The sequence below is a fragment of the Aulostomus chinensis genome, chromosome 12 (genome assembly GCF_037954235.1).
Source record: "Aulostomus chinensis isolate RoL2024-O1b breed Wild chromosome 12, RoL_Achi_v1.0, whole genome shotgun sequence".
Lineage (NCBI taxonomy): Eukaryota > Metazoa > Chordata > Actinopteri > Syngnathiformes > Aulostomidae > Aulostomus > Aulostomus chinensis.
The window spans coordinates 3,121,906-3,138,160 of NC_141331.1; the positions used below are offsets into that span (position 1 = coordinate 3,121,906).

At 46.7% G+C, this 16,255-nt stretch overlaps 1 protein-coding gene and 1 non-coding gene across 4 annotated transcripts in view; one reads left to right on the plus strand and one right to left on the minus strand.

Annotated features, from left to right (window-relative positions):
• The window catches only part of col18a1a (collagen type XVIII alpha 1 chain a), a 71,885-nt gene that overhangs the window by 26,368 nt on the left and 29,262 nt on the right, over positions 1-16,255 (minus strand). Inside the window, exon 1 of one of the 3 annotated variants that reach the window (XM_086219670.1) lies at positions 9,041-9,474. The exons of the other annotated variants lie outside the window; for them this stretch is intronic. Coding sequence (XP_086075796.1) covers positions 9,041-9,338 — 298 coding nt within the window. The 5' untranslated portion in view covers positions 9,339-9,474. Of the gene's footprint in view, positions 1-9,040; positions 9,475-16,255 lie in introns of those variants that run through there. 3 annotated transcript variants of the gene reach the window in all.
• On the plus strand, positions 13,708-13,779 carry trnae-cuc (transfer RNA glutamic acid (anticodon CUC)). Its single transcript has one exon. It is a non-coding gene; the product is annotated as a tRNA-Glu (tRNA).

Here is a 16,255-nt window from a genome sequence, read left to right on the forward strand (position 1 = left end):
AACTGGCTTTCCTCTGTTACAAATAAAAACCTCATGAAATCCAAAAAAGGCAAAGCAGTCCTGCTGATGAACCCAGGAAAAAAGTCTGCTCCATCACACAGAAACTGATTGGCTCTGCTGACCTGAAGAGTAAATAACCATCGGAATGCTGGCTGCTTTTACTACAGGGACGTGGACATCCAAGATACCAACCAGCTTTCTCTTGTAGGTGTGCTAACAGCATTAGAGATGTCGAATGTGACACACCAGGATAAATATGGCACCTCCTGGTCTACTGGCCATGGGAACGGGCTGAATCGACAGGTTCACTCGGGTTAGAAACCCTGCAGGTACGTAGGGTAGGAGGAGGGTACGAGTCGTGATGGACGGCCACGTTATCCTGGTTAACAGCATCTGAAGAAATTTCTGCTATTCAGATGGAGGTCTTGAAAACCGTCCCAGACACAACTTGGCGTATCGAGGCATCAGGACACGCACATTACATTGGAGGAGATGTATGGGGGAATTTTATGAGTTTATCATTTTGCATCTTTTGGTTGAACCATGCTTTGAAAGTTGAAACAGTTACATCCCCCCACAGAGCAATAACTGTCTTGTTCACTGAAGAGAGGAACAAAAAAGGAAGATATGTGTTTAAACTATGAGCCGTGAGTTAAATCCTGACCACTGATAATCGACTGCACGCAGGACTGTGTTTGGATCTATGCAACACAACCCCAGCCACATTCGAGAAATAAAACTCGTGTAACATCTGCTGAATGTCACTCCAGCAGGACCAACAGCTGGGCCTCCCGCATGTATTTGCCCACTCCTCCGTCACCCTGGGTGATCCTGGAGTGATAATAATGGAGGCTCTTAGGAAAATAAAAGCGTATCATGTGTTTTTACTGACATACATGACGACGATGATTAAACTGAAGCCTTCTGACTTTGATCATCTGTAACGTTTCCTCGTGTTAAAAAGAAAACTGCTGTTTTGAGACAGCTCTTGTCACTTTGTTCGTCTTTGAAGACGTGCTTTGGCTCACCACCTGGTGACTACGATTCAGGCTCTATCGGTCGGTTCAAAGCCTCCCTGCTGCCATGAGTGCTGGAGATCAGCGGGGTCGACAGTTGGCTTTGTTCAGAGCTTAAACACACGAGGTGTTTAGCTGAACCCGGGGTCCCAGTTTCTGCTGTACGACCATCAATACAAGTCTGAATATCCGGCACACTGCCCCAGGATGAAAGATGCTTTCTAGTCTGAGCCAACAGAAGGCCAAGTCAAGCTGCAACAGGACAGCAGTGAAAGTACTTCACGTTTTTGGGTTGTTTTTTTTGTGTGCGTGTTTCCAATAGATTCTGTTATAAGCATGCAGATCTGAAAGGACAGATGTAAGATGTCACTGTCCAGTAATACATTCTTGATTGAAAGTGTAAACTTGAGCAGCTGACGAATTCACACGTTGCTCAGAAATGCTCAAAACTCAAAAACTCACCCAGAACTTGAAAATCCTGCGTCGAACCAGAACTCGGCATAAAAACATCCTCTCACGGTTTTTGGTTCTGGTCGTTTTCATTGTTGTTGTTTTTTTTTACATCAAAAAAATATCACACGTCAGCATATGATATATCCTTTTATTTTGACAACTGGAAACTCACAGATTTCCAGATGAGGGAAGCAGATATTCCAGGGCGCTAACTTATTTCCAGGTTTCAGGACTCATTCCAGCACCACTTTATTAGCGCAGATGTAGCCAAAGATCAACTGTGGCTTCTCGACTGTTGCGCGTTGGGCTGTTAACAATGAACTGTCATTTGCGCCCAGCCGACCAGATGTTTACGGTGATGGAGCCAGAATGAGAGAGCTGGAGGGTCTCTTGGCTCGGCCCGCGTTCGCATGTCTGAACCTGTCTTCCTTCTATGTACACTCTCCACCGGACGAGAAAAGAGTGGCGGATCCATCATGTGAACAAACACTATTGGAATTTGCAATCCTTCTGTTCATGTAGGACTTTTTTTTTTTTCTTTCCCAAAGCGATCGTGCTCCATAACCGATCCTGAACGGTGGATCTTTCTGCCGTGAAAAGCAATGATAATGACTTTATTCTGTCATGAATGAAATGTCTGAACTGGCTGCAACTCACTTCCCGCTAAAATGTGACAGAAACATACAATTTGCTGAGCATAACTAGCGTCTGGTCATAAAAAATACTTGATTTTTGTGCAGATTAAACGTCATGGAGCGTAACAAGCTGGAATGTGGGGCCCAATCTTTTAAGCAGAGCATGGCTGTCCCTCAGCATGCAGCATTCCAAACTATCGTCTCTTCACTGTATCATCAGCCCCCCCCCCCCCCCCCACGCAATTCATACATCCAATTTTCTATAGAGTGTTGTCTTTCCAATGAGCGGCAGACGTCCTGTAAAAGTGAATCTACCATCCCCAAACCCTTCATTAGGGAAGCGTCTCGCCTGTGACTCATCACTGCCCAAAACAGATGTGCACTTGTTGGTCCTCTGAAGAACTATTGAACAGCGTAGAGAATCCAAAAACATGGAGAAAAGTCAGCATTGTGGAACATCCCAGCGCGTCTCAAAAGTTTATGGGTTTTCGAATAGACGCCTGAAAGAAAGTCTGTGGCTCGCACTACTTTAAGAATTATTGAAATTCAGTCATTCAGTCACTTCCATTACTCAGGATGAGCAGCACGGAGGCAATTTATGGTTTTGTTGTGTTTTTGTTTTTCATTCACTCCAGCTGTTTGGGAAATTACTGTTCAATTTTCCTGTGAAGCTCCAGCAGCGTTTTGAGGGAACTCTCCGTTTGATGCACCAACATGTTCTTTGTTTTGTTTTTTCCTGTGGAGAAAAATATTTAAGCACAATACCACACTTGTGAATTTCCCAGTTTTGCTAAGAGGTGGCTAAAGGAGGCTACCAACGTGATCGGGCCGTTAGCTAACGTTAGCTTCGGACCGCTAACAATTGGATTGACACTTCAAAAAACATTAAAACGGTGTCCATCAGTGGAGATGATCTTCTTGAACAATATGTCTAAGTCTCATAAATTTTTATTTGCCAAAGAAGTGATTTTCGCAATCCCATGAGCTTTCACTTCATACATATAAAAAACAAAACAAAAACTACAACACAAAACACAGGAAGCTGGAGACAGTAAATAATCCTTCACTGGCAGATCCAACACTGCTGAAAAGGTTCTGCTCTTACAAAGGAAAGCCTTTACTGCATTGTCAGTGATGGGACAGCCAATCATTCATTCCTAATGATCAAAAAATTGTTGCCTATACAGAGACTTCACCATTAGCATTTTAATTGCAATCGCACTTCAGGTCTTTGTTAGCCGATGACAGCTCCGGGAACACTCGGCATAGAAAAGCACCTTTGATGAATGGACTAGCGCTGGGTTTATGGTTCTGGTTTGAACCTACTACTGCTCTTTTTTTCCCCTGTTTTTATTTCCCAACATTCCTACATGGGGTACCACTGTTTGTGATACCCTGCTGATGAAGCTGTATATACGGTGAGAGATGTATACACTATATTCAGGGTCCTGTATAATCCACGGGAAAACATCTCAACATCTGGATCGTCCCAGAAATCTGAGGTTTTACAGACAGTTCGCCACTGCCGTTTAAACGTCCCCGGAGGCCCACGGGCAAGAGCAATAATCTCTTCTCTCGCTTTGCAGAAGGCTGGCTGGTGGTCTGTGCGGCGTGCCCGCTACCACTAACCAGAAAAATACATGTCGTGTGATTATAAATAAAATAAAAATGTCTGCAATTATAATGCATTAGCAGCATAAACTATGCGTCTGGTGTTTGTCAGACAACTGATTTAAAAGGGAAATAAATTCAACGTGGTCACATGGGGAGGCAGTTGTGTTCAGTTTCTGCTCTTTGATCTTGAGCGTTCGATCTCTCTCTGTCAAAGGCAGTCATTTGAAATGCTTTGCAGCGTAAAATCTCTCCCAGGAATTTGATGGGATCAAATAAATGTTAGGATAAAGCGCTGACTTGTTCCACTGGAACAAATGCATTACATCCACAATATCGCTGTAGAAATTAGACCACAATTGTGACACCCGTGCTCACACAGAACCAAACAAGGCCGGTGTAGCGCCACTCCGGCGTATTCCCTTGACTTGGAGCAACCAGAGGCGTCACATGTAACGCGACGGCATCATGGCAAGTTGAAGCTGCAGCAAAATACTCTGCTTCCACCATGGCAGCTCTGCGCCGACGGTGAAGCGTCACCAGCCCTCCAACTCTCCTCTCAACTACGGTTATTAACTTGGTTAGGAGGAGTAATCTCAGCGATGGCGCTCGGTGTAACAGTGGCGTAACATTCCCACCTTGAGCAGACCTGATAAAATAAACAATATTTTCAACTTGAGGAATAGTAGCTGGCGACACTACCAAATGTGACATGTTTATTAACCTGTTACAAGGTAAGAAATGCTGTTCTTGTTCTATCTTCTTTGTTCTTTTCCTTTAGACGCAAATGTTTGTCGGAGCTGTACGTGCCTCATTTATGTAACCGCTCTCCCATCATCTCTGCGCTGTTACAGGACCAGCAGGATCAATAAGGCTGTGATTAACGTTTACATGTAATATAAGCCAACGTTTCTGAAAGCAGACGGACTTTTCTGTAAAGCCTCCAACAGGTCGACCAACAAGAACCTGTCATTCACATCCCTGAAACCCCCGAAGAGACATCAGGCTGAGGAGCGCTTTACAGCCCATCGAGTCCATGCGGGGGGATGTGACTTGACCCGAGCTGCAACTCTCAGACCGGAAAAACAGAGAATGTGTATTTTACATTTGGAGAGAAAAGGTAACACGATTCCAGTTCGAGTTTCCAACCAGATTCTCTAACTGTCGGCAAACATTTGGGGCTTCATCACACGCCTCCATACCTTCGTGAAGTCAGTTTTTGGAAGAGAATATATCCACGGGGGGACACGCTGGGCTGTTTTACAACCCCGCCTCCTCAGTTTTCTATTACTGCCACAAAAGCCAAAGAGGGCAATGAGTTTCGGGCTGTAAATGAGTTGGACTACATTGTACCCAAAATTAGAACCCTCCTGTGAGCCAACTCCAGCGATTCCCTGGCAAGAAGCTGACAGAAGAGCAGGAGCCAGCGTCGGAGCGTTCTGTCACGAGATAGAATATCAGTGTTGGCTCAACTGAACCAGGGTGTTACAAATTAGTGTCAGATCAGCCGTAATGGTGTACAAAACAGAGCTGCAGATATATTCAATAGAACAGGAACACTTTCTTTTGGTCTTTTCTAGCCGGTTCATTTCAGTTTAACAGCTCAAACAGACAGAAAGTAATTACATCTCTGAGACAGGCTCTGGTTTGACCATCAGGAACTGATGGAAATAAATTGCCGCTGACCTCTAGACCCTGATATGAATGACTGCTCATCTTTCAAGCAACAGACTGGTAACCATGGAAAAACATCATTAAAGGAGCTATTGTGCTTTAACAATCCTGTCTTACTACCCCCCGTAGTAAAGGAATCACATCTGACAGATTTCCTACAGCGTCTGGAGAGAGAGAGAGAGACACACACACACACACACACACACACACACACACACACACCAACCTGTGCTATCTTTTCCCACATTAATCTCTCATATACACAAATCTAATACACTACATTCCAATATTTTAGTGCCTGGCGAGGACGGTCCTTGTTTGAAACTCACCCAAAAGGCCTGCTGAAGAAGATTTATCATCCGACATTCTTACATGATAGGTAATAATTAAATGATGTAGTTGGGGGGGGGGGGGTGCATTAGAGCCTAAAGCCATCGGAGAGTGCAGCCCTGCTCCCGAGCATTCAGGTAGTGAGAGGTGTCTGAAACTCCCCAGCAACTGTCTGGTGGGGGCTCTGATCAGGGTGTTGGAGCGGACTGAGGATGCAGTAGGACACTCAAACTGTGCTGATAAACAAACAAACAAAGACAGCATTAAAAGTGTCTTTTTGTCTGCACACCCTCACAGGATCACTTCAAGTTGTCAAACTGAACAGAGAGCAGGGTTGTGAACAGAGCTGGGCTCCGCCGCGCACACGTCAGATTCACTTCCCTAAGATGAGAGCAGAGTATCAGCGCTCAGAGATAAAACCTCTCTCTGGACTGATTGACTGAAAACACTCCAGTTGCAGCTGGAGGCTCCTCCATGTATCACAAGCACACATGCCTGCTGCTTCACCAGCTCCTGGAGATGGAGCCAGGACCACGCTAATTAACCTGCCTCGGGCTGTTTGCAATGTCAGGACTGATCTCTCTTGATCTTTGCTGAAATTTATCTCACACGTGTAACTGACATCAGCACTGAACTTTTTAAATGATTAAATTTAACGTGAAAAGCTGAGTCATGAAGGCCAAGCAGAGCCAATCCTGCGGTCTTGAGTCAGTCAGAATTCTCGCTGCCACCCCTGACACTCGCGATGCAGGAAAACTCAGTTCTTTTGCATGCCAACCAACACCAAGTTACACGTCTCTAAGACGTCTATTTGGGCCGTGATCTGTCACTGGAAACCAGAGACAGTTTGTCCACTCGTGCCCGTCGCTGCAACAAGCTGTCAGAAAGATAATGAGGCTGTAAAAAGACACTGAGAGATCTGAGCGTGCCGGGCAGTCACAGGGGTTAAGCTTTGCAGCTGGCAACAATTTCAAAGGCAGCATCCTCTCTGTAACTGGTTTTTAATACTGCATTGTTTGATGCAGTGTACACGACGCCGACATGTGGCTCAGGCCTCTGTAGAGCCAGTAAACACATGAGTCATTCCCTCCGTCATTAGCCCACTCCTGAGGCCGCGAGCTGCGCTTGTTTAGGGTGATTAACATCAGTTTATTACACCAGGAGATAAACAGCTATTAGCCTACTGATATTTGTTTATCATGAATCCTTAATGTACACAATGCTCCATCTCTTTTACTGCCTCTTTCAAACAGAGAGTAGAGCTCAGCATCGCTCCAGACTGCAGAGACACGTCTTGAATCCACTTCTTTCTGACTTTTTCGCGTTTTTCCAAAGTTACTGAAACTTTCAAAGCTGTCAGTATCGTCCAGCCTCACATCAACATCTGTGCAACATGACATCCTGTTGAAAATCACTGATGCGAACACGACGGCTTCCCGTGCATGACAACCATGGTCAGTCATGGCCGGGCGGCTGCACATCAAGCTGCCTTGTCAGGAGACATGCAAATCCACCAGTATCTGTTTCGTGCACAACTTCCAGGTAGGAGACGGGCCTCTATCTGATGCCAATATAGTGAAGCTTCTAAAACCAGTAAGATTAAGTGCACCTCCATTAGAAGAGATAAGGAATGTTTAGTATGAACACATGGTTATCTAATTTGATGTCACCATAATCTGGATTATGGAATGAACACTGGGAAACAGAGGTGCAGAATAACTCAGTCTTTTGTTCTGAACCTTCATTGGAGGTTTGTAAAGGGCCACAAACTCCAGTGTGTGTGTGTGTGTGTGTGTGTGTGTGTATGTGTGTGTGTGTGTGTGTTAATGACATTCAAGTAGTCAATTACATGCAATCTACCAGACAAAGAAAACACATGCATGCACCAGGTGAGGAGCGGGACGCGTGCGTGTTACATCGTAGCAGGATGAGCAAACCCAATTCATGCCACATTGTCCTCTTAATCGTTTTTGCTGGGCGTGGGAACCAGAAACATTGTTAAAGTCACTGTCGCTGACCGGGATCAACTTTAGTGCTTTGGGAGGGGGGGTTGGGTGCAAACACCGGACAGACTGGGGAGTGGGGAACTTTCAAAACTGGTTCAAAAATGAATCCCAAAAATTCGGATTCATTTGAACCAATGATTACCTTTCTGGTTACTAACAGACAAGCACTGATACCCATCATCATCCTGGTCCTCCGGTAGAGTGTGGCACTCCACGGGGAAGCGTCCCTCATCCAGGAGCATCCAGCAACTGTCCCGCAAGGTTTCACAGAAACTCCGGCAAGGCAACACCGGCGTCTGAGAGCCACACTTGGGTACCAAGAGAAGGCAGAAAAACCACTCCAAACTATGGTGGCAGCGTGACCTCACCAGCCAGGCCCACTGGTTCAGCAGTGCCCGGACGTCCTCCACGCTGGTCTGGTTCAGGTGATTGGGTACAACAAAGCTCTTCCCGGTCATGTCGGAGCAGAGGGGAAGAGCCGTATCCACCAGCAAGCACTGGGGGGGTCCAGCGGCGGACCCTGATTTATCTACGTCTGCGTCACCGTCAGCTGAAGCCAAACCATCTTGTTTCTGACCTGGTGTTTTTGTAGCATTTAAGATCTGACCAACGTGGTGGGCTATCGTTGTGTGGCTAGTGGCTGACGCCGGATGAGAGCCTTGATGTTGGGTAGCTTTGGGTATCATCTTGCTAGTTATTGGTGGCTGCTGGACTAACACTTCCTCACCTGGCGTTAGGGCTGTAGAGGGTTCTTGGCTAATCTTTAGCACTGTGCTAGGGGAAACTTCCTGGTTTACAGGTGATTCGCCAGCTGGTAAGCGAGCAACTTCCACACGTTGGTTGTCTTTAGGGACCAGGATGGTCTCTTCTGAGTTGCTGCCGCCTACATTTAGTGTGCGGAAACCTCCACTGGTTGCATCTTCAGTTACATTAAAGCCATTTAAACTGGAGCTGCCACTGTGGCTTTCGCCAGAATAATCTAGATTTTCCTCTGACTTTGCGCTACCAAGACTACGGCTCTCATCCGTCTCCTTACCAACAACCAAAATGTTCTTTTGGATCTTTTGGAGCTCGTGACTCTGGAAATGACCTCCACTTCCTACCCCTGTGTGGTCAATGGGCTGGTTTTCCTCAGAATACACTTGTATTTCAAATCCTGATCCCCAGCTAGTCTCAGCCGCATATCCTGATTCAGACCAAAGCCCTGACCCAGAGTCGGATGATAGTTCAGACTCCATCCCAGGCGCATTTGCTGTCAAAAGTAAATGATCAGATCCTCCAGAACCCATACCCGTTAGTAAAGACGCGTCATTACCAGGTTTGTGTGCTGTGGCCTTTCCTGATGTGCGCCGGGTCGCAGGTGTGACAGTGGTCAGTCGAGGAGCCTCAGTGGTCTCATTCCATGTCAGCCCGGCTTTCTGAGGTCCCCCATCAATGATCTCAACATGTGCAATATTCTCTCTTGGGGGTTCTCCACTCCCTGAAGGACTGCCAGACCCCTCATGGTCCAATGTTGGAGGCAAAGTTGTGGTTCCAGTCCAGGACCAAAACCAAGCATCAGAGGAGACCACCCACATGCTCACCAAAAACAGAACTTCACACCGGGCCCTCATCTTTGGTATAAGGTTGACCACGTCCACCCACTTGATCAGGATCCCTGCGTGAACTATGACATGTCCACACAGCCTCAACACTCCTCACACACACACACGCACACACACACACACACACACTTCCACCAGCTCTACACACTTCCCTCTGCAGAGAGGAAAAATGAGAGCGCACCCCATTCAAAAGAGTAGAGAGGGAGAGTTGGAGGAGGTGGGCTCCTTATTGGCCGCCCCCCTCCTCCTAACTCCTCCTCCTCCTTTTGTCCAAGCACTGAAAAGCTATCTCTCCTGCTGACTGATACCTTAGAACAACGGCAGCCCTGCCTTTCAGAGTGCGATACTGATGCTTTCAGTGTTTTACAGAGGACGACAATTTGTTCCCCCTCGACTTGCCCTCTTTGTTGAAACATGATGGAAAAAAAAAGAAAGTACAGATCAAACTGGGGGGGGGGGGGGGGGTACCGTGAAAGTGCAGAGGCAGCGAAAGGTATGACTGGTTGATTTAAGTTTTCAAATGAGAACTATTTCACCCTCTGGTGAAGGTTTGGTATGTGAGCAGCTGGGAAGAATTCTCTTTAATTAGTTCCATTCATTTTGCAACAATGTCATCAATTACAGACGATTCTGGTGAGCAAAAGCTAATTTGAGACAGATCATTAGATTTAAGGCTGCAAACACCCCAGCCAGCCCAGCCTCTTCAGCTGGCTGCTGCTCCTGTTGCCTCCCGACGTTCTGCTCAAGCCCAACTTTCCTTATTCACATGGGAAACGCCTCACGGTGGCGGAGATATTCATCTCTCTCTGCAGCATCAGATATGACACAGATGTCAGCGAGATGTTCTATTATATATGGGTGATGATAAATGTTGGCAAAAATAGATATTTGGCTGACAGACACGTAGTTTTGTTGTCATCTGTTACAGATTATAACTCCGTAGTGACAAAACAAAAATGCGAAATGACAAAAAACTCCCAAGTGCCTCTAACAAGTGAGCCCCAAAGCCACTGATTTCCCATGATGCAACGCAAAACAGTCTTTTCTGGTAAATGTCTTTGCTGTGATAGCCCACATTCACCGTTTAAGATACGATCTAATAAGGGATGACAGCAAAAATACACAGCCCCACCTTTTACACCAGATGACTACGGTTCAGGCCTCTGGACTGAGGGAAATGTTTGCAGTTAGCAAAGCTCCATCTTTGCCAGGTCACACGGTGCCGATCAGTTTAAGGCTTCAGCGCTCTGCCCTTGCACAGTAATCCAGGTCTGTCTGTCCTGCCCTGACTGGTTTCTCTGTTTATCGGATGAGTCAGAGACCCCAATTGTCAGCTAATAGCCGCTTAAGTCATTGAAGGAACACAAAAATGCGTCTCTGGAATTGCACCGATGAGCTAAATTGCACTCGGCATGAATTCGTTCCTACACGGAGGTTCCAGACGTTGATGGCTGCAGCGTTCTGCCCGTCCTGGGCTCACCTGGATCGTCGGTGACCCCTGTCTGCAAGGTTCTGTTTGTTTGGTCTAACAAAGAGGGGAAGCTGAGCAACCATCAGATAATTGGACTAGTTAACCATTTAACTGTAACACAGTCCAGAAAATAACACCCAGGCAGCTGTCACACTTCTCACCCAAAGGTAAACTTTTATGAAAGAGAAATACTGTGTTGAGTCACATGAAATCCCGCTTCCTGTGGGCCAACATGACGAAGGGACTTGTGATCGCTGGGGTCTGTGTGGCTTTTTCAAAGGAGTGATTGTTCCTTTAAGAAAAAGAGGTAGAGATGTTCCACTAAATTAGTTCAGTGAGAACGCTCCTAAGATGGGAACATCTGTGGTTTTCGATCATAAGTTGTGCCCATGAGGTCGGCTGCAGCAAGTACAGTCCACCTTCCGGGCTGAGTGACTTACGCCAGGCACTCTGTCTTTCTACAGTTGGGCAACATAAAAGCACCAAAGCAGGACTGCTAAGGAGAAAATGCTTCAAATCATAGCTGAACAATCAAACCTTGGACCTGCAGCCAGTTGTAAATGTAATATTGCTTTACTCATTCTGCATCCTTCCATCGGGTTTCTAGAGGCTGGGATTTTTTCTTATTTTTGTTGCTGCGAGTCAGATAGACATATCAACTGAGTGACCCAAGCAGCGGCAGTGAAAACACAACCCCCTTGGCCGAGGTAATGACACTTTTCTGTGGGAAATTCTGGTTTCAAGGTTACCTAAAAAAAAAAAAAACCCTCTGAGAACAAAGAAGAAAAATAAACAGGGAACATGAAAAGCAGGCTGCTGCCCCCACAAGCTGACCTGTTTTACCACCAGACAAACTAAGTGTTTCAAGTCAACTTTTGTAAGTCTGTAAACCAAAATAAACAGGGTTTATAGTTGGGACTTCGTTAATAAACCATGAGGTAGTAAACTCTGTTTTCTGGTAGGTAATGATTAGCCATAAACTCCAGAAAGCCTCTCGAATGAATCCTTGGGCTTCATTACAGAGGAGATTGGCCTTGAGATCACCTGGGCATCGTTATTTAATAACAAATGTTACGCTAACGCGTCCCATCCATGACCGATCAGCGCGCTGAGCTAACTGGCGTGGTTAGTTATTTTCTCGTTTGGTTCCGGGGACGAGGGACACCAGTCAGTCAGCGAATCCTTTAATACCAGCAGAGGCCATGATGGCGAGGACCATCGGGTGGTACAGCAAAGACTACGACTTCATCTGGTACTAACACCCCCCCACACACGCGAACGGCACGTTCCGGGCCACCTCTACATTCATGGAAAACTTCGCTTCACTTCCCTTCCTGCTCACATGAGAGTCAACAACATAAACACCAACAGAAGAGCGTCTTAACCCACGCATCTTAAGAATGTCGTCAAGGGACACCTGCCAACCTGCCCGTACCTGGGTGGCCAAGCATGTACCTGCCACCTCGTCAAGGTGCGAGGAGAAGTTCTGCTTCGGTATGGAAAATCCCGACAGGAGGTGGATACACGCGGGAACAGCAGAGGAGTGACAGTTGGAGCAGCGCAGGTAATCCTCCCAGCATACCTGCGTCAGAATCTCCACGTCTCTCTTTGCAGCGCTGCTTTCATGTCTAAACTACAGGAGTCATTATGACAGCACAGCCAGAAGATTTCCGCCTTTTCCAGAGTGACATTTGTAATTGGAAGCGGTAATTACAGTTGTAACTTGAAAGGTTTACAGTGTGTTGAAGGAAGCGGAAGAAAACGTGCAAGCGCCAAAACTCCCAAGAGTCAGACGGACCACAAATATCAGGAACAACCTCACCAGGGCTTTGGCTTTAGTGCTGAAAAATGAATCAAATTCTATGAAGTCGTATTTGCTGGCTGCGCTGATCTCTAAGGAACGGATGAGTTCCTTCATCACGCAAAGAAAAAAAGAAAAAAATTCTCAATTTATTTGTATTTCTATGTCAGAATCTCATTTCAAACCACCTGTCAATCAATCTTCAGCTTTTCGCAGCAGAGCTACGTTAGCTAGCTAGCATTGATGAATCTTTGGCTGTTCTGCACTTCAAACTTCCCACGTCAGGGGTCTGAGGCCCAGAATCGACCAGGGAGGCATGAGAGGAGACGGTACGAGGCACAGGCGGGGACACGACTGTCACCGCGCTCACTTCATATGACAACCTAACTTTATTTCCCGCCTTTCTAGCTGAACTTGATCTAAAAGTATGACATTGTGCAGCAGTCAGACTCTACATGCTGTTTCAGCTGGACTTGAATGCAGACAAAAACATGTGTTTCCCAAACTCCAGACAGCCGCTATGCTGCTGACGTCCATCTGGTGGGACTCATCCGTCTTCCCTACCGTAAACACGGGATGTCAAGTTTCTGGCTAATTTATTCATGCGGCGGCGACGGCGGTGGAAGTTACTGCTCTACACAACTCGTGTACAGTTGAGGAAGAACTTTTGTTCACCCCAGTTCACATGCTGGTCGCCTGCTGACAAGAGGACCATAATCCCAGCAGGGATTCCTCCTCACTTAAAGGGTCAGTTCACTCAAATGCACAGAAAATGTTTCTCTGGAGAATAAAAATCCTACACGGGCGTGCGGAGGCGTGTAGGAATCTTGTGGAATCTTACGTGAATATGTTCCAAGTCGTGGCGTCTACGACAGTATTTCTAGAATCATACTCTGAGTATATTGGGGTCGTGGACCGAACGAGACTTTTTTGGAGGTCATGTCAGGATTTGATTCATGTTTAGTCCAATTTTCTGATATTTTAAGGACTAAATGTGAAAAAATTTGACATCCAACAATCAAGAAAGTATCTGAACATCAACTGACAAAGAAAATGACGGTTGGTTGCATGGTAGCTGAACCCAAAGGGGAGGAGCTTTCATACAGTCCCTGGTGGTCTAGTGGTTAGGATTCGGCGCTCTCACCGCCGCGGCCCGGGTTCGATTCCCGGTCAGGGAACATACTTTAATGGAAATTCTGGTTCTCTTATCTTGACATCCATCATATCAATATTCATAAAAGAATAAATCTATGGGGATCAAGTACTGAATTCATCCTGTCATGATTTTCCACTGCGATGATGCACACTTTCATCTGTTAGTAAAACCCCCGTGTTCTTGCATTTTACTATGAATTTACGAGACATTTTTGACCTGAGGTGCGAGCGACCTGAAACTGCAGACCTCTCCGGTGTTTGTCCTCTCAACACAGACAAAAGGATGAAACCTAAGACCAGGAATGAGTCTGTGGGCTGAGACCAGCGGTGGGAAAGACGGATCGGCTAATTACAACAACAACAAAACCCAGAGAACATAATCCACCAGGGGTCGAAGGCACACAGCTATCTGTCACTGCAGGGTGGTATTTCTCTCCGTGCTGACGTATAGAATTTCATAAGTGGAGTGTATATTTCATCAGCGCACAGTGCAGCGTATGAAGCTTTTGGGAATATGGGACTTGCAGCTTAATCTATTAGACACTGGCAGCCATTTAAGGGTTTGCAGCTGCAGCTAACAAGACAATGTGTTGTTTGACCTGGGCAAGAGTAACTGCTGCACAAACACTGGGCCAGAAAGTACACGCACAGGTTGACAATACAAAAATATGAGGGTCTATCCCTGGAGTCCCCAACCAGAGGGCCTTTTGGCAACCCCCCCCCCCCCCCCCACACACACACACACACACACCTTTGCTGATGTTATTTCAGCAAGTGAGGGTCGTTGACCTCTCGCCGTGAGTCTCCGTCTTCAGTGGTTTTACAAGCTCCAAGGGGGAGTTTCAGATGACACACAAATTAGCCAACAGACACTCTTGAGAGAAGATGAACAAGCTAACATATGGTTGAAATACACACACACACACACACACACACACACACACACACACACACACACACACACAACTACAGTCACAGCTGAGCAGCAGTGTAAACAACGAGATGCTGACAGAAACACACGGTTGCTGCACACACGCATCCGTCATCAGTGTGGAGCTGCAGCCACACAGAAGGTCACGCGTGAGCGGCAGCGTCGATACATCTGGGGCCGAGCCAACCGCATCAATAAAAACACAGGAGGAAACGTTTGTGACAGCATCGGCAGATCATCCTCGACCCCGGACCTCAACGTTGAAGAAGAGTCACCGCCTCCTACACCCCAGCCACTGTTCTTCAGAGAGAATCCAGAGCTGCTCGCTGGTTGTTCACGTCGAGGCTAACATCACGTAATACACGCAAAACACCATTTCTTTTGGCAGTTGAGAAAATCCACTTAAAATAATTCTAGTAAATTGAACAACTTTAATGAACCTAGTCAGACCTGTTTAGTAATTCTCACATTTATTTCTTATTTTCTCATTTCTGCCATATTTGGCAATTTTAAAAAATGCATAAATCAGCCATAGAATTGTATGTAACATTGTAATTCTTTCTCTCTCTCTCTCTCTCACACACACACACACACACACACACACACACACACACACACACACACACACACACACACACACACACACACACACACAGAGCACATCTTCACCGCTACGCCACATCAAAACGGACAATTGTCAGACTCAAAGCGCTTGATTCAAGCGAGGTCGCCTCTCACATCTCTCAGATCTCCACCCAGAGAATGTGTGTCACTGACACAGGGAGAATGAGGGCTGGTGGGGGTCGGCCAACAGAATGGAGGTCACAAGGTCGCCGCTATCAGCTTAGGAGGGAAAGAACTCCTTTTTTCCCCTCGCAGAGGTAGTCCTGGAGGGACCTGTGGGGGCAGGTTGTGACAGAGTAACTCCGCCCGCTGAGCAAATTCCTCATGAAATGACAGTATTTGGAGGTATAAAACTGCTTCAGGTCAGCTGCCTCACGGAGCCCCGGCCGGCCGCTGCTCGCTCAGTAATGTACAGAGAGGACACATTCCTCTGTGCAGCACCATGGAGACGGTTCATCCCCAGGCATCATGTGACAGTTACATTGAAATTCTGGAGTGAAACATGGTGGGAGAGTTGTGTAAACCGGACCGAAGCTGTGCAGTAGAGCCCCCACCCCCCACCAGCACCTCAGAGAGTGGAGGTCAAGGATGGGGCCTGGATGGATGCTCTGACCGGGAGTGACGCTCAGCAGCCTCGGACGGAGGAGGCTGGCTCTCCCTCACCAAGTGAACCATGTAAGTGAGTGAGCACAGCGCTGCTGCTGCTCGATGTGACCTCATCACCAAGACAAAGAGCTCACTGACAAGCTACAGAGACACCGGCTTTACAGATTAGTCCGAAATATCTGGCACGCGGAGGCGGGGGGACATTTAGACCCCCAAAAAGCGAGGAATGCCCCTCCCCGCGTGAGTATGAAAACCCTTAATCCGGGGGTTTTTGGTCTCAGAAGACAATGATGGTAAAAGTCGAGACTGAAGCGTGAAAGAGGTCTGAGCGCGACGGG